The sequence below is a fragment of the Chrysochloris asiatica genome, unplaced genomic scaffold (genome assembly GCF_000296735.1).
Source record: "Chrysochloris asiatica unplaced genomic scaffold, ChrAsi1.0 scaffold00040, whole genome shotgun sequence".
Taxonomy (NCBI): domain Eukaryota; kingdom Metazoa; phylum Chordata; class Mammalia; order Afrosoricida; family Chrysochloridae; genus Chrysochloris; species Chrysochloris asiatica.
In genome coordinates this window covers 13158443-13174921 of record NW_006408558.1, presented here as the reverse complement: position 1 = coordinate 13174921, position 16479 = coordinate 13158443, and the positions used below count along the sequence as shown (strand labels likewise).

General features: G+C 46.4%; 1 protein-coding gene across 1 annotated transcript in view; it reads right to left on the bottom strand.

The window, feature by feature from the left end:
* The window catches only part of KCNQ1 (potassium voltage-gated channel, KQT-like subfamily, member 1), a 326915-nt gene that overhangs the window by 63770 nt on the left and 246666 nt on the right, over positions 1-16479 (bottom strand). Inside the window, exons 13-16 of the mRNA XM_006861032.1 lie at positions 12304-12379; positions 11760-11854; positions 11368-11414; positions 10493-10554 (exon numbers count right to left, since the gene is read on the bottom strand). Coding sequence (XP_006861094.1) covers positions 10493-10554; positions 11368-11414; positions 11760-11854; positions 12304-12379 — 280 coding nt within the window. The remainder of the gene's footprint in view (positions 1-10492; positions 10555-11367; positions 11415-11759; positions 11855-12303; positions 12380-16479) is intronic.

Below are 16479 nucleotides of genomic sequence, written 5' to 3'. Positions count from 1 at the left end.
AAAAAAAAAAAAAAAAAGAAATTGACAAGCAGATCCTAAAATTTTCCTGAAAATACATAGGACTTAGAATGTGCAAACAGTTTTGAAAAAAAAAAAAAAAAAGAGCCAAACTGGAAAACTTACTAAAAAGCTACACTAATTAGGAGCGTATAATATGTGTGCAAAGATGGGCATGTGGCTTAAAAGAACAGAATTAACAGTCTAGAGATAAACCCACACATTTATGGTCAATTGATTTTTTGACAAAGACATCACAACAATTCAGTGTGGGAAAGAGGGTTTCGTCAATTAACAGGCTGAAACGATTGGATAGTCACAGCCCCAAAATAAAAAAATAAAAAAAGAACTTAGACTTTACCTTATACCACACCACAAAAGTTAGACGCCTTGGAAAGTCCATACAGGATTGCTATGAGTCAGCACCGACACTTTACATCAACAACAGAAATACCCTAAAATAGAGACAAAACGGATCACAGAACTAAATGTAAGAGCTCAATCTCAAAAATTTCTAGAAGAAGAATGTAGGAGAAAATATCCATAACTCTTGAGCTAAGCAAAGACGTCTTAGATACAATATCAAAAGCCTGGACCATAAAAGAAAAGAGAGAATAAATTAGACTCAATTAAAATGAGAAAACTTATGTGTTTCAAAAGGCATGATTAAATCAATGAAAAGGGAAGCCACAGTACTGGGGCTGGAAGGGGGAGACAATATTTGCAAGTCATATGTGTGATAAAGGACTTGTATCCAAAACATATATAAAGAACTCTTACAACTCAATAATAGAGCAAGTTACCTAATTAGAAAACGGGTAGAGGAGTTGAATAAACATTTCACCCAAGAAGACATACAAATAGCTACTAAACACATGAAAAGCACCACAACATCATTAGTCATCAGGGGAATGCAAAACAAAATCACAATGAGATAGCATTACACATTCACCAGAATGGCTAAAATGGTAAAAGACTGATTATACCAAGTGTTTGCAAGGATACGGAGAAAGTGGAACTTCTATATGGTGGCTAAGTGCAATGGCCTAGACCTTTAGAAAATAGTTTAAAATAATCCTAGAACGGTAAACTAAAATTTGCCATGTTGTTGTTATTGAGTGCCATCAAGTCAGCTCTGACTCGTAGCGACCCTGTAGAGAGTTTCTAAGGAGTGGCTGGTGGTTTGAACCACCAATCTTGTGGTTAGCGGTCCAGTGCCGATGCTACAGCATCACACCAGGATTGTACAATTCATTAATTCCACTCTTAGGAATCTATCCAAGGGTGATTACAATATAAGTCTGTACACAGACTCGTACATGAAAGTTCATAGGGGCATTATTTATAATACCCAGTCAGTGTAAGTAATACAAATAAATGCCCACTGACCAGTGAATGAATGAACAAACCGTGGTATATCCACACAACGAAATACTATTTAGCATTAAAATGGAAAGCAATACAGACACACATGCAGGGTGGATGAACCGCAGCACATTATATTAAATGGGAAAAAAAAAAGTCAAATGAACTCCCACATAGTGTAGCATGTCCTCTATGTGAGACACCCAAGGACAGTAAATGTATAGCAACAGAAAGCGGAGCAGTGAGAGTGAGGGACTGGCTGCGGGAGCTGAGGGAATGAACGTGGCGTTGAGGGGAACTTGGGAGTGATGGAAATGTGTTCACACTGGATTTTGGTGACGGTTGCTCAACCCCAGAAGTGTACGGAGATTTCTTGTACATACTGACACTATGTGAACTGCATGGTATATAGATTGTTATGGTGAAGTGCTGTTGAGTCGATTCCAACTCATTGTTGTAGTTAGGTGTTACTGAGTTGGTACCGACCCGAAGCCACCTATGCACAGCAGAATGAAACACTGCCCGATCCCGGGCCAACCTCACTACTGTTGCCACACTTGAGTCCATCAATGCGGCCACTTGGCCAATCCATCTGGTTGAGGGGTCTCACTGTTTTTCTCTGACCCTCCACCTTACCAAACATGATATCCTTCTCCAGTGGCTGGTCCCTCCTGACATATATGTCCGAAGCATGAGAGACGAAGTTTGGCCATCTTGGCCTCCAAGGAGCACTCTGGCTGCACTTCTTCCAAAACGGATCTGTTGGTTCTTTTGGCCAACCCATAGTGACCCTGTATAGGGTTACCAAGGAGAAGCTGGTGGATTTGAAATGCTAAATTTGTGATTTGTAGTCCAATGCTGACCCTATAGCACCACACCAAGAGTCCAGTATATAAATTATACCTCAGTGGTTACAAATTGGGCTGTGAACCTCAGGGTCAGCAGTTCGAAACTATCAGCTGTTCTGCCGGAGAAAGATGCGGCTTTCTGTTCCTGTAAAGATTTACAGCCTCAGAAACCCAGTACAGGGTCGCTATGAGTTGGAACCGACTCCATGGCACATAACAACGACAACATCACAAGTATGGAGTCCTGGTGTGGTGCTATAAAATAAACACTGGACCACAAGGTCGGTTTGAACCTCAAGGTCACTGGTTCAAACTCACCAGCTGCTCTTTGGAGACCCTATACAAGGTTGCTATGAGTTGGAACTGACAACATGGAACTTAAGAACAGTACCAACCACAAGCAAGCACAATCGATTGTCACTTTGTCATACTTTGGTGGCATGTGTGGTGCTATGATGCTGGAAGCTATGCTGCCAGTATTTTAGATCCCAGCAGTGGTATTTATCCATAGTGGACAGGTTTTAGGAGAGCCTCCGGATTACGAGAGACTAGGAAGAAGGAGAGATAGACCACTTCTGAATGGTTACCCACTGAAAACCTCATGAATAGCAACGGGACATTGTCTCATACAGGTGGGAAGGAACTCAGAGAACAACTGGGGAAGAGCTGCCTCCTCAAGGGACACTTGGTCACGATTATGTGGACACAGAAAATCTTTCATGAGTTTCATTTGTGGATGGGGCACAACTCAGAATGAGAACAGCTGCAAACATCCAGTAATAGAAAGAGGAATGTAAGAAGTATGAACTTAGAAAAATTGGAAGCTGTCAAACAATGAAATGGAATGCAGAAAGATTGATGTCTGAGGGATTGCTGAGATGAAATGGGCTGGTATTGGCCATTTCTGAATCAGACAATCCTATGGTTTATTATGTCGGGAACAACAAATTCAAGAGGAATGGGTTGTATTCATCATCATCAAAACAAAAATTCTCCCCAAACAATATTTCAAGTACAATCCTGTCTGCGATAGGATAATAACTATATGCCTATAAAGCAGGTCAGTTAATACAACTATTATTCAAATTTATGCATCAACCACTAAAGTCAGTCATGATGAAATTGAAAAATTCTACCAGCCTCTTCAGTCTGAAATTGATCAAACATGCAATCAAGATGCATTGATAATTACTGATGATTGGAATACAAAGCTTGGAAACAAAGTGGAAGGATCAGTCATTGGAAAACATGGCCTTGTGAGAGAAATGATGTTGGTGCTCATATGTTAAAAATTTGCAAGATCAATGACTTACTCATTGCATATACCATTTTTCAACAACAAAGGTGACTATACACATGGAGAATAATGTTAAAGGTACCATGGACTACTAGAAGATCAAGCAAATCTGTGTTGAAAGACGTACAACCAGAACACTCCTCAGAAGCCAAGATGGCTAGACATTGTCTCTCATACTTTCAACACATCATCAGAAGAGACCAGTCCCTGGAGAAGGACATCATGCTTGGTAAAGTGGAGAGTCAGAGCAAAGAAGGAAGACCCTTAATGAGATGGATTGGCACAATGGCACAAATGTAGCAGCAGTTGTGCGGATGGCACAGGACCGGGCAGTGTTTCGTTCTGTTGTACACTGGGTCACTATGGATCAGAACCAACCTGATGGCATCTAACAAGAGCAGCATATACAAAGACCTCACTAGATTATTACAGCATATACAAATCATGACCTCAAATATATCCCACCTGAATTCAGGAACCATCTCAAGAACAGATTTGATGTGTTAGACACTAATGACTGAAGACCACAAGAGTTGTGGGATGGAATTAAGAACATTATAAAGGAAGAAAGCAAAAGGTCACTAAAAAGAAAGAAAAGACCAAAATGGATGTCAGAAGAGACTCTGAAACTTGTTCTTGAACATAGAAAAGCTAAAGGTAATGGAAGAAATTAAGAAGTAAAAGAGCTGAACAGAAAATTTCAAGGGGCAACTAGAGAAGAAAAAGTCAAATATTACAATGAATTGTACAAAGACCTGGAGTTAGAAAAACAAAAGGGAAGAATCTGCTTAGCAATTCTCAAGCTGAAAGAACTTTAGAAAAAAATCAAGCCTTGGGTTGCTGTATTGAAGGGAAGTCCTGGTGTGGCACTGTGGGCGAATGCATCAGATTGCAAAGTCAGTTTGAACTGCAAGGTTGGTGGTTCAAGCTCACCAGCTGCTTCTTGGAAACCCTATACAGGATTGCGATGGGTCAGAATTGACTCAATGGCACTTAACAACAACAACAACAATGGGCAAAATATTGAATGATGTAGAAAGCATCAAAAGAAAATGGAAGGAATACACAGAGTCACTGAACCAAAGAGGAAGGGTCTATGCTCAACCATTTCAAGAGATTGAATATGATCAAGAATTGATGGTACTGAAGGAAGAAGTCCAAGCTGCATGGAGGGCATTGGTGAAAACTAAGGAACACAAATGGAAATCTTTCAAGAAACTGAAGTAGCATTGGAGGCACTCACTCATCTATGCCAAAAATTTTGGAAGATGGTTGCCTGGCCAACTGATAGAAGAAATTTACATTTGTGTCCGTTACGAAGAAAGGCGATCCATTGGAATGCCCAAATCATTGAGCAATGCCATTAATATCACATGCAAGTAAAATTTTATTTAATTCCAAAACGGTTTCAGCAGTACATTGACAGGGAAGTGCTAGAAATTTAAGGCAGATTCATAAGAGGGCATGGGATTAGGGATATCATTGCTGACATCAGAAGGATCTTTGTTGAAAGCAGAGAATACCAGATAGATGTTTAGTAATGCTTCACTGACTATGCAAAGGCTTTTGACTGCATGCATCATGAGGAACTGTGGATAACATGACAAACAATGAGTATTCCAGAACACTTAATTGTGCTTACAAGAAACCCGTACGTGGATCACGAGCCAGTTGTTAGAACAGTACAAGGGAACACTGAATGATTTAAAATCAGAAAGGTGTGCACCGGGGTTGTACACTTTTACCATACTTATTCAAGCTGTATGCTGAGCAAATACTCCAAGAAGCAGTGTTATATGAATAAACATCACAAGTGGATAAAGGGAAAAAAGACTGAAGTTGTTAAAGACATCATTTTGCTTGGATCCACTATCAACACTCATGGAAGCGGCAATCAATAAATCAAATGATGTATTGCATTAGGCAAATCTTTTGCACAAGACCTTTTTAAAGTGTTAAAGAGCAAAGATGTCCACTTGAGGACTAAGGTGCGCCTGACTCAAGCCATGGTATTTTCAGTAACCTCATATGCATGCAAAAGTTGGACAGTGAGTAAAGAAGACTGCAGAAGAATTGATGCATTTGAATTATGGTGTTGGATAAGAATATTAAAAGTACCATGTACCATCGGAAGGACCGACAAATCTGTGCTGGGAGAAGACCAGCCCGATGTTCCTTGAAGGTGAGGATTACTGAGATTTTATCTCTCATACTTCGGACATATTATCAGGAAGGACCAGTTCCTGACGAAGGACATCATGTTTCGTAAAGAGGGAGGTTAGTTAAAAAAAAGAGGTAGTTCCCCCCCACCCCCGGCCTCCTCCAGTGAGATGGACAAGGACAGTGACAGCAAGAACAGGCTCACACAGAACAATGATTGGCTGGCCCAGGACCAGGTAGCCTTTCACTCTGTTGTCCATAGGGTGGCAATGAGCTGGCATCTACTCATTAGCACCCTAACAAAAACAACACACCACACATTAAACATTAACAGTAATCATGTTATTGCGGTTGTTAGTGCCATCGAGTCGATTCCAACCCATAGAGACCCTGTATAGGGTCTTCAAGGAGTGACAGGTGGGTTTGAACCTCTGACGTTGTGGTTAACAGTCCAGTGCTTACCCTACAGTGCCACACCACTGCTAAGTAATTCCCGAGACAAACAGGAGATTTTAATTGAGACGAGAAAGAATATACAAACTTGCTCATAGTGGAAACTCAGAAACCCAGGACAGGGTTTCTGAGACGAAATCTTTACGGGAACAGACAGCCTCGTCTTTCTCCCACAGAGAGGCTGGTGGGTTTCAACTGCTGGCCTTGAGGTTAGCAGTCAGTCCTGTGTCTAAATGCTACATATCAAAATTGGGAAATTCCGTTAAGTGGTATTTAGCAGTAAAATTTTAGCCTTAAATGCAGACTTTAGAAAACAAGAAAACTAAAATTATCCAACTTAATGAAATAATAGATTAAGGTAATAAGTAGAAGAAAGAGAATAACAAGATATGAATGAAACAAAATAAAATGAAACCGATAACACTGAGGATCAATAAAATCAAAAAGGTGGTTGAAAATACCAATAAAATGGACAAATATCTGTCAAGCTTGAGGAGTGGAAAAAAGTGGAGATACAGATAAACAAAACTGGGAATAAAAGGAGGACAAACTACAGATGTTCTAGACATCAAAAAGATAATATGTAAATGTTAATACATTTGGAAACAAAATGAAATGTGCAAATTTCTAGCAAATAAAATACAACAAAACTGACATAAGAAGAAATAGAAAACCTGAATAGTCCCATAGTAATTAAAATAATGGATTTAGTAGTTACAAAATCTTCCCATTGAAAAAACACCACAATTAGATGGCTTTATCTTCAAAGTTCCACCAAATAGTCAAGAAAAAAATCTAATCTTAGACAAAATATTTCAGAATACATAAAAAAAAAAAGGGAATATTTCTCAACTCATTCTATGAGGCTCATATAAAATCAATACCAGAATTTGACATGGCTAGTACAAGGAGCTCTGGTAGCATAGTGGTTACGAATCGGGCTGCGAACCTTAAGGACAGCGGTTCGAAACTACCAGCCGCTCCGCGGGAGAAAGATGAGGCTTTCTACTCCCGTAAAGATTTACACCCTCGGAAACCCTGTACAGGGTCGCTATGGGTCGGACCCGACTCGATGGCACTTAACAACAACAACAAGAACAAGAAAGGAGAACTGTGTTATGTATGTACCCCACACATAAACACTGGTATAAAAATCCTGGACAAAATATTAGCAAATGAATGTCAACGTGCTTAAAGAAATATACACAACGTGAAGGATTGGTGGGGACAGAGGAGAGGTTGGAGCCAGGGAGACCACAGTGAATGTTTAGAAAAGTAATTCAAGGAAGAGATGATAAAGACATAAATTTAGTTGGGAGTGGGGCTGGAGAGGTCAGGGTGAGCTGTGTTGAGGTGGCTAGCAGAGAGATAAACAGGGGATTGTCCAGGATGCTAATGTCCAGGGCTCTGGCTTGGCGGCCTGAGTAGATGGCAGAGTTTCACTGGAATGAGGGAGCAGTTGGGGGCAGATGCCAAGTGCTGGATAGCTGGACTGCAGCCATCAGAGGGGAAGGCCAGAGCGGCTCAGCAGAGAGTCTGGGGCAGCTGTGGGGTTCCGTAGGAGAAGGTGTCCCAGGTCTGCTCCCCAAAGTGGAGGTAGTAGGAGACTAGGGACAACCTCTCAGCTGAGGCTTGGGGACCCCCGACTCCACCACACTTATCTTTTTGAGTTGTGAGCATTTCAGGCAAAAAAACTGAGAAGAAAGCAACTCTCCCAGTGCACTCTGCGCCTCGCATCGGCCAAGGGAGCGTGAGCTTGGCTTGCAAAATAAACAGGGCCCAGCGTAAACATGGCAGGGTCTGGGCCAAGCTAAGAATACACATGGATGGGAGCTGGAACAACCTCCTCCCTTGGGCTAGCGAGCCAAGGGGACATCTTCCTCCTGGCCAGCCCTGACCTGCAGTCCAGAGGAACCCAGTCTGGCCCGCCAAGCCTGGTGGGCCCTGGGGGAGCAGAGGTTGTTGCAGAGATCCATGAGATTCCACGGACTTCTGTAAGGGCCCCTCCCCCCAGGCCAAGGCCAAGCCCACCTCCACTCGCAGCTCTCCTGGCCACCACCGTCCACAGCCTTCCTGCTTGCCCCGCACCCTCTCTAGGTTCATACCTGGCTTCTGGCTTCTTTTCAGGCAGACCTCGTATGTTTATGAAACACTTCCTTGTTTTCTGGCCTTCTACCTTGCATGCCTGCCTGCCCCTGGCCTCCTTGGGGACCGGCTCTGCTTTAACTAGCCCAACCTCTCCCTTTTCACCATGTGGGAAAAAAGGGTCCTTTCGGGGAAGACGCTGACGCTCCTGGGAGACAGAATGGGGAAGCGTGGGAGGCCGGTTCCCAGATATTTCAGCCCTCTCATTTCTGAGTGAGGGGAGGCTGTCGGGGGTAGGGTGGGATGGTGGTGGTGGGGGTGTGTGTGTGATTAGAGGAAGCAGGAGTCCCATGGGCATCTCAGTGAGCAGGCCAGTGGGGTGGGGGTGGTGCAGTGCTGGCCAGGGGCAGCCGGCATGGCCGTAGCAGGGGGGTCTGGCTGCTGCTGGATTTCCTGTCCCCAGCTTCCCGTGGTCAGCAGGATCAAGCTTGAGTTGTTTATGGTCTGATGGCTACAGTGATAACCATGGTGATTTGGGGTCCAGGATGGCCCACTTGTGGCCTCTGGATCTGGTGAGGCGCATTCCCAAGGATTGTCCCTAAGTAGGGCTTGAGCCAGCAGCGGGGGGCAGGGGGGCCTGCTATCCCTATCTGAACCCTCACCAAGGAGTCCAAGTCCCATCAAATCCTGGTAGACTGGCCAAGGGCCTGGTGGGACTGAGCCCCAAACAGGTGATGCCCTTGAAGCCCAGCCAGCTCCTAGGCAACGGGACAGGCCAACTACTTGTGATCCGACGTTATAGGTCTGTGTTCTCACAGTTCCGGAAGAGCCCCCTCCGGTTCTCCCCCTGCAGTGCTACTCAATCTCATCCCAGGTACCAGGGACCCCAAGAACTACCCCCCTTTGTTACTCAGAAGAGGTGTGGATGCATAGCTGTGCCCCTCCAAGGTCAGCACTGGCTCCCCCGCCCCAGGCTGGTCCACTGGCCATGGTTAACCAAATGTTGCAGCTTCCTCCTTAGAACTCAGCGGACTGCTTCAGGGTGAGACCTTATTTCCTACCTACTGCCATCCCCAAAGGACACCAGCTCACATCTGTCTCATAAATAGGCCAGGGACTGGGTGGAGGATGGGGTGGGGGGAGAGAGAAGGGCCCAGGACGACTCATCTGCAGATGGTATGGGTGGGGGCTCCTAGAGGTTTCATGGGGTGGACCCATGTGGTCCAGCAAAGTCTATGGGTTCCTGGTGCCAGGCAGCATATGCCTTGTCAGGGACATCATGGAAAGGGGTGGGGAGACCACGTTACAGACCATCTGTACAGGGTACCTGCCCAGTGGGGCTGCTTGGGGGGGGTGTGGGCGTTCAGAGCAAGAAGAGAACCCTGTGCCAATCCTCAAATGCTCTCCTGAGTCCCAAATCCCACTTAGCAGATGGGGACAGTGCCTGGGGAAGGTGCTGCCCACCAAGAGGCTCTTGGATGGCATCGGTAGGTACCTGGGACCCTTCCCACTGGACCTCTGGCCCCATCTTGCAGCCCCACAGCTGCCCTGGGCTAGGGCAGATTGTTTCAAGAGGGGTGGGCCTTGAAGCTGTCCCAGGAGCACACTGAGCACACACTGCCCCATTTCCCCCACCCACCGGGTGGCGTTGCCCAGGCAACCGGGGGCAGCCACACTCCAGGTCCAGCCCCATCTCTCTATTTTTAGCCTCTCAGCTACTTCCAGATAAACTGTGTAGACACACTCGTTGTTTAGCGAGATAACGCCCGCTCCAGACCACGGAGACTTCAAAGGCAGCAGAGCCCGGAGGGTCTAAGAAAGGGCTTTCCAGACCCCAGGCCCCCCCAGGGCTCAGGGAGAGATGCCAGGGAGGGGTCCTGAGAAGGGAGCTTAGGAAGAGAGGCCTGTGGTGGACATCCTGTGGCCTGGCCAGTTTCTGGAGGGGTGTACAGTCTGCCCAAACCTCTGAGAGGAAGGTACTGCTGGGCACACACCCTAGTCCACTCCCCGTCACTCAGTCCACCCTGAGCTGACGCGCAGGCATTTCCGGTCTGGGACCGACAGAAGACCCCTACTTCCTTTATGCATCTGCTTCTGGGTCTCCGGCTTCTGGTGCCTGGGTCTGTAGGGGTGAAGGTCCAGGACCAGCATGGCTCTATCTGGCCCTGCTCCCTGGCCAAACATCCCTCACTGGGACAGATGGGAGCCCTCTTCCTGCCTGGCGCCCTGCAGGTGGCCAGCACCTTTCCTCCCTGAGCACACAAGCCAGGAGGAGGCTTACGCCTACCTTGTCTTCCACCCGGTTCAGGCGGGCGCCAATTGTGTTGTTGCCGCGGTCTTTGTTCTTTTCTGTGGGATAAAGAACTGAACTAAGAGGTCTGTGTGTTAGCAGTGGGGCTGGGGAAGCACAAGCAATGGGTCTGGAAGACTGAGCCTAGGTGGACCTCTTCTAATGCTGTGGGCGGAGAGAGTCTAGGAGGCGGTGGGGTGGAGTGGGCAAGGCTTGAGCCACCACAGCTGTGGCATGGCTTCGTCACAGCTCCGTGACCTCTGGGACTCATCCTATGGGGACAGGTGCCCACGGGATCACCTTCACTACAATTCCACCTCCCAGGTCAGGGAATGCTTGCTGTCCCAGCTGAGCCAGCCCCTGCTGGGAAATACAGCTACCACTTGAACTTGGACTGGGACAACCCCAAGGAATGGGCTTTGACCCCATCCTCTCCTGGTGTGACTCACAATCCCAGGTCTAGAGCTGGAGAATTGAGTTCATCCACCTGTTGTTGGCTCTCCTCATTTCGCAAACCCAAGTCCAGGGGAGCCTCTGATGATGTACCTTTGGTTACAGACTCAATGGCACCTAACAACAACAACCTCTCACTAGGCCCACTCGTAGGTCCTGCCTCCACACAGAACTGGGCTTTGGAAAACGACCTTCCTTCAGGTCAGGCTCCACTCCAGACCCTGATCTCAGGGACCCTGGTGGGCTCCTTCTCAACTTGACCTTCTTTGTAAAGTCTATTTGGACCTTTAGCCCAGGGTGGGGCCGATGCCCTCTCTGGCCTTTTGCCCTTCAGAGCCCCCCTGACCCCAGGGGGTGGGGGTAGGGGTGGGATGGGGTGGGGGCTGGAGAGCAAGGAGGGAGTGCAGAGTCATGCATACCTGAGACGGAGATGAAGAGGGAAGGCTTTCCAATGGACTGGTCTAGCCTGTGGGGAGGGCAAGAGATAGCTGGGCCACTGTGCGCAGCGCCGCTCCCGCATGGGCGGGTGGAGGGCACTCCAAGGTCAGGGGGCTGCCCTCTAGGACCTCTTAGAGGGGTCAGGCTAGCCTGAGGAGCAGGGGCCTAGGACTGTGGTCTCCCAGATACGGGCAGACGTGGGGGGATAAACCGACCTCAAGTGTGGGGCCCAGAGAAGCATGCGGGCATTCTTCCCCTTCTACACAAGCTTGTTCATCCCTGCCCAGACTAGTGCACCCCTGTGACTACACCCTCTCCCATCCCACGCCCCTCGCCTGTGCCCCGTCTCTCGACCCGCCCCTCGCCCCCTCACCTTCTCTGTAGCTCCTTTATGCGCACCATGAGGTTGAGGTGACCCTGTGAGTACTGCTCTATGACATCACGCACATCATATGGCTTCCGAGCTTGCTGTGAGTGGAGAGACAGGGTCAGCCCCCACAGCAGAGACGGGTGCTATCCTGTGCAGCTACGGGCCTGCCGCTACTCTTGGGGTGTCCCTATCTCCCGCCCACTGGTTTCCTGTCTGATTGAGGGTCAGGGCAGTGAGGTGGCCAGGGGGAGGCCTGCACTCCCAGGGCTGGGCCCTGAATCTTGGGCTCCTGCCCCTGTACTCAGCAGACAGGCAGGACCATCACTGGCAGCCCCTACTCCTTGGGGACCTGAGTCCCAGGTGGCTGGGAGGGAATGGTCACCCAAGGTGGGTACCACAGGACCTGCCTCACATAGAGTTAGCTGGTGAGTTGGAGGCAGCCCCAGCCCCACCCTAACAACGAGTTCTGTACCCACAAGGGTAAACTCCAGGTACCCAGATGCACCCACCTTAAGAAATCAAGGGCAGGAGACTGGGATGCACTCACCTGAAACCTCTTCTTGGCCACGAAATACTGCATTCGTCGGATGACTTTGATGGTGATCCGATGATGTTCCCGGAGCCTGAGTAGAGAGAGGGGGGTATGCGTGACCATTGGGGCTGCTCATCCCATGTCCCCGCACAGAAAAAGGGCCCTTCAGAAACATGACAAGACGCAACCTAAAGGATGGAGACCTTCAAGGCTGCATCCCAAGGAGGGACAAGGAGCGGGCAGTCAGGGGCTGAGAGACTCTAAATTAGCATCTGTTCGCATCTGACTGGACTTTCTGCAGAAACACCTAAAGCAGCTAGATTGAAATGGTGGCTAAGACCCCAGGAAGAAGGCAAGCAAGGCTAGGCGAGCCATCTAGCCGAGGCTGCGTTTGTCCTCAGGGATCTGTCCATTCCCCATGCGGGGAACAGAGGATGACCAAGAGCACTGGTGTCCAAGACTCGAGGGGGTAAGATCCTAGCAGAAGGAATCCCTTCTCCATGCGGTTTCTCCTGGAAGCTCACATGCTTTTGGAATGTGGTCATGGGAAAAAGCCGGAGCTAGCTGGCTAGAGAGGCCATGTCAAAAGAGAACTGAGGAGATGTAGCCCACCGCCAGCCCCGACCTCCAGTCCTGCAAGTGAGGCCACCTTCCAACACCCAGCCCCCTTAGGAAGCCACCAAATAAAGCCAGCGGAACCACCTCCCAGCAAAGCCAAACCCAAATGGCTGACCCATTGTTGTTGTTGTTGTTAAGTGCCATCTAGCCAGTTCCGATCCATACCGACCCTGTATAGGGTTTCCAAGGAGCAACTGGTGAGCTTGAACCACCAACCTTGTAGTTCATATGGCTTTGCAGTCTGGTGCATTAACCCACAGCGTCACACCAGGACTCTGGCTGACCCATTGTTGTTGTCAAGTGTCGTCAAGTCAGTTCTGACCCATACCGGCCCTGTATAGGGTTTCCAAGGAGCAACTGGTGAGCTTGAACCACCGACCTTGCAGTTCAAACGGCTTTGCAGTCTGGCACATTGCCACAGCGCCACACCGGCTGACCTATAGAACCCTTTTATTTCATTCTTACTGTGGTGAAATATATGAGGGTGCTTCAAAAAGTTTGTGGAGAAACTCCAGGACCCTTTAATTCCATTTTCCACAAACCGTTTTGAAGCCCCCTAGTACATAACAGGAGTCCTGGTGTGGCACTGTGGGAATGCAAAGCCATTTGAACTGCAAGGTCGGTGGTTCAAGCTCACCAGCTGTTCCTCAGAAACTCTATACAGGGTCACTGTGGGTCGGAATCGACTCGACGGCACATAACAACAACAACAGAATATAACAAAACATTCACCATTTCAACCTGATCCATGGGAGTTTGAGCCAAGAAAACAGTTGCTTGTTTAAGCCACTCAATTTAGGTGCGGCAGGCTATGCAACAGTAGATAAAGGAATTAGCACTTAGGAGTGAGTACTGTCATATCGAAATCTTAAAACGTATGGCATTGGCTTTGGGCAGAGGCTGGGAAAATGAAGGTGGGTCTAGATCACACGTTGTTAGTCGTCAAACCTCATACTGTGTCTAAGGAATGAGATGCCTCAGTATCTTGGAGGGGTCAATGAATCTTGCATTGGGGGGGTGTGTGGAACAAATCATGAACAGAGGGAAGACTTTGGAAGGTTAAAAATGGGCACATGTCTGCTTTGAACCTTGAGCTTTTTAAGGAACTATCTAAGTGGGATCAAATGACAACAGCAACTTGTAAGATTTGTCAGGAAACTTTAAGGGAGAGCAAGTTAATGTCACTCAGAGAAAGAGGTCAAGACGGTTATGGAGCGTGGAGGATTGTGCATGTAGAAACCGAGGGAGGGGTTGTGTTTTGGTGTGCATTTTCTCAACAACAACAAAAGACAAGGTGGAGTCCATTTCCTCACTCGTTGGATCTGGTTGGCATTGTGCCATAACCAATAAAACGAGCAGGAATTGATGGTGTTCCTGAGCCCTGGAGCCTCAAGAAATCCAGAAGGTCCCTCTTCTTAAGAAGTTAGAAAAACTGCAAGTTAAACCCCCTGAAAGTAGACAGAGATAATAAAAGAACACAACTCGGTGAAACACAAACTGAACGTACATCCAGCTAAATCAACAAAGCCAACATTTACTTCTCTGAGGAGAAGTATAAAACTGAGAAACTGACAACACCGTGTAAAGAGGATGAGGACAGATGAAGACAGCAAAGAGGAGGGAGGTATAGATTACCAATGCCAGGAAATAAACACAGAATATCATTATCGATCCTGGTGGTGGTGGTGATGGTTGTATACCACGGATTCAGTTCCAACAGAGTGACCCTGTATAGTTTTCAGAAGCTGTAAATCTTTACAGGAGCAGAAAGCCTCATTTTCCTCCCACGGAGCGAGCGACTGGTTCATTCAAACTCCTGACCTTGCGGTTAGCAGTCCAGCTTGTAATCCACTATGCTACCAGACACTGAAACATTGACATATAACTTTAATAATTATAATCTAGATGCAAATACACCAATTTCTTAAAAACACACAGTATATGAAAACAGACCCAAGAAGAAATAAAGAATCCGAATCACCTGATATCTATGAAATGAAGTAAAGTTGGAATTTTAATGAACTTCCCACTAAGAAACTTCTGGATCTAGCTGGCAAAATTCTTTCAAACGTTTATGGAAGCAATAGTACCAATTTTATACAAATCATTTTTTAAAAAAATTAAACAAGGGAAAACGTTTCCCAACTCACTTTCAGAGACAATGCAACCTTGACAAGAGTATTTCAGAGAGGAAAACCATAGGCCCACCTCTCCCATAAACATAGCTGTAAAAATCCTAAACAGAATACTAGGAAACTGAATCCAATGTACTATATAGAGACACATGATTATGTGAGGTTCAATCTAGCCATGCAAGACTGGTTTAACATATCAGAAAATCAATCAACGAAATTCATCACATCAACAGAACAAGTAAGAAAAAACATATAACCAACTCAAAAGATGCAGAAAACCATTTGATCAAATCCAAGGCCCACTGATAATTTAAAGCATATCTCTTAGCAACCTAGGACTAGAAGAAAGCTCATTATCCTAAACTAACACAATCTCAAACAGACATCATGCTTAGTGGTGAAGTATTGCACACTTTATTTCTGAGATAGGGAATAAACAAGACTGTTAATTACCTCCACTTCTATTAAACATTGGAGTGAAAATCCTAGCCAGTGTATTAAGGTAAGAAAAAGGAAATCTAATGTAAAATGATTATGCAGGGGGGAAAACCGGATGGCATAACCATGTGTGTCGAAATTCCATAAGAATCTTCATACAATTTATTGGAATTAATAAATGAATTTAGCAAGCACACTGGTTTTCATGCATAATATATTTCAAACATTAATTTCTTTTTAAAGACTACACCTACACCTTACTTGGAGTCCAAGTGTGGCACTGAGGGCTAATGCACAAGACTGCAAAGTCGTTTGAACCGCAGGGCTGGTGGTTCAAGCTCACCAGCTTGCTCCTTGGAAAGCCTATACTGGGTTGCTGTGGGTTGGAATTGACTCGACGGCACTTAAACAACAACAACTCCTTACTTACTGACATGGTTAGGAACCAGTGATCAGATTATTATGGGAAAACCGGGGTAACAAAACAATAGAGGATGACCACGTCAGATCACAAAATGGAGGGTGACTACATCATTAAATCACTGCCAAATGACACCATCACATAACTGCCAAATGACATCATCACACAATTACCACATGACGTCATCACACAACTGCCAAATGACATCATCACACAATTGCCAAATGGCATCATCACACAACTGCTAAATGACATCATCACATAACTGCCAAATGACAGCATCACACAACTACCACATGACATCATCACACAACTGCCAAATGACATCATCACACAGTTACCACATGACACCATCACACAACTGCCAAATGACATCATCACACAATTACCACATGACATCATCACACAACTGCCAAATGACATCATCACACAACTACCACATGAAATAATCACACAACTACCACATGACATCATCACACAACTGTCAAATGACATCATCACACAATTGCCAAATGGCATCATCACACAACTGCCAAATGACATCATCACACAACTGCCAAATGACATCATCACACAACT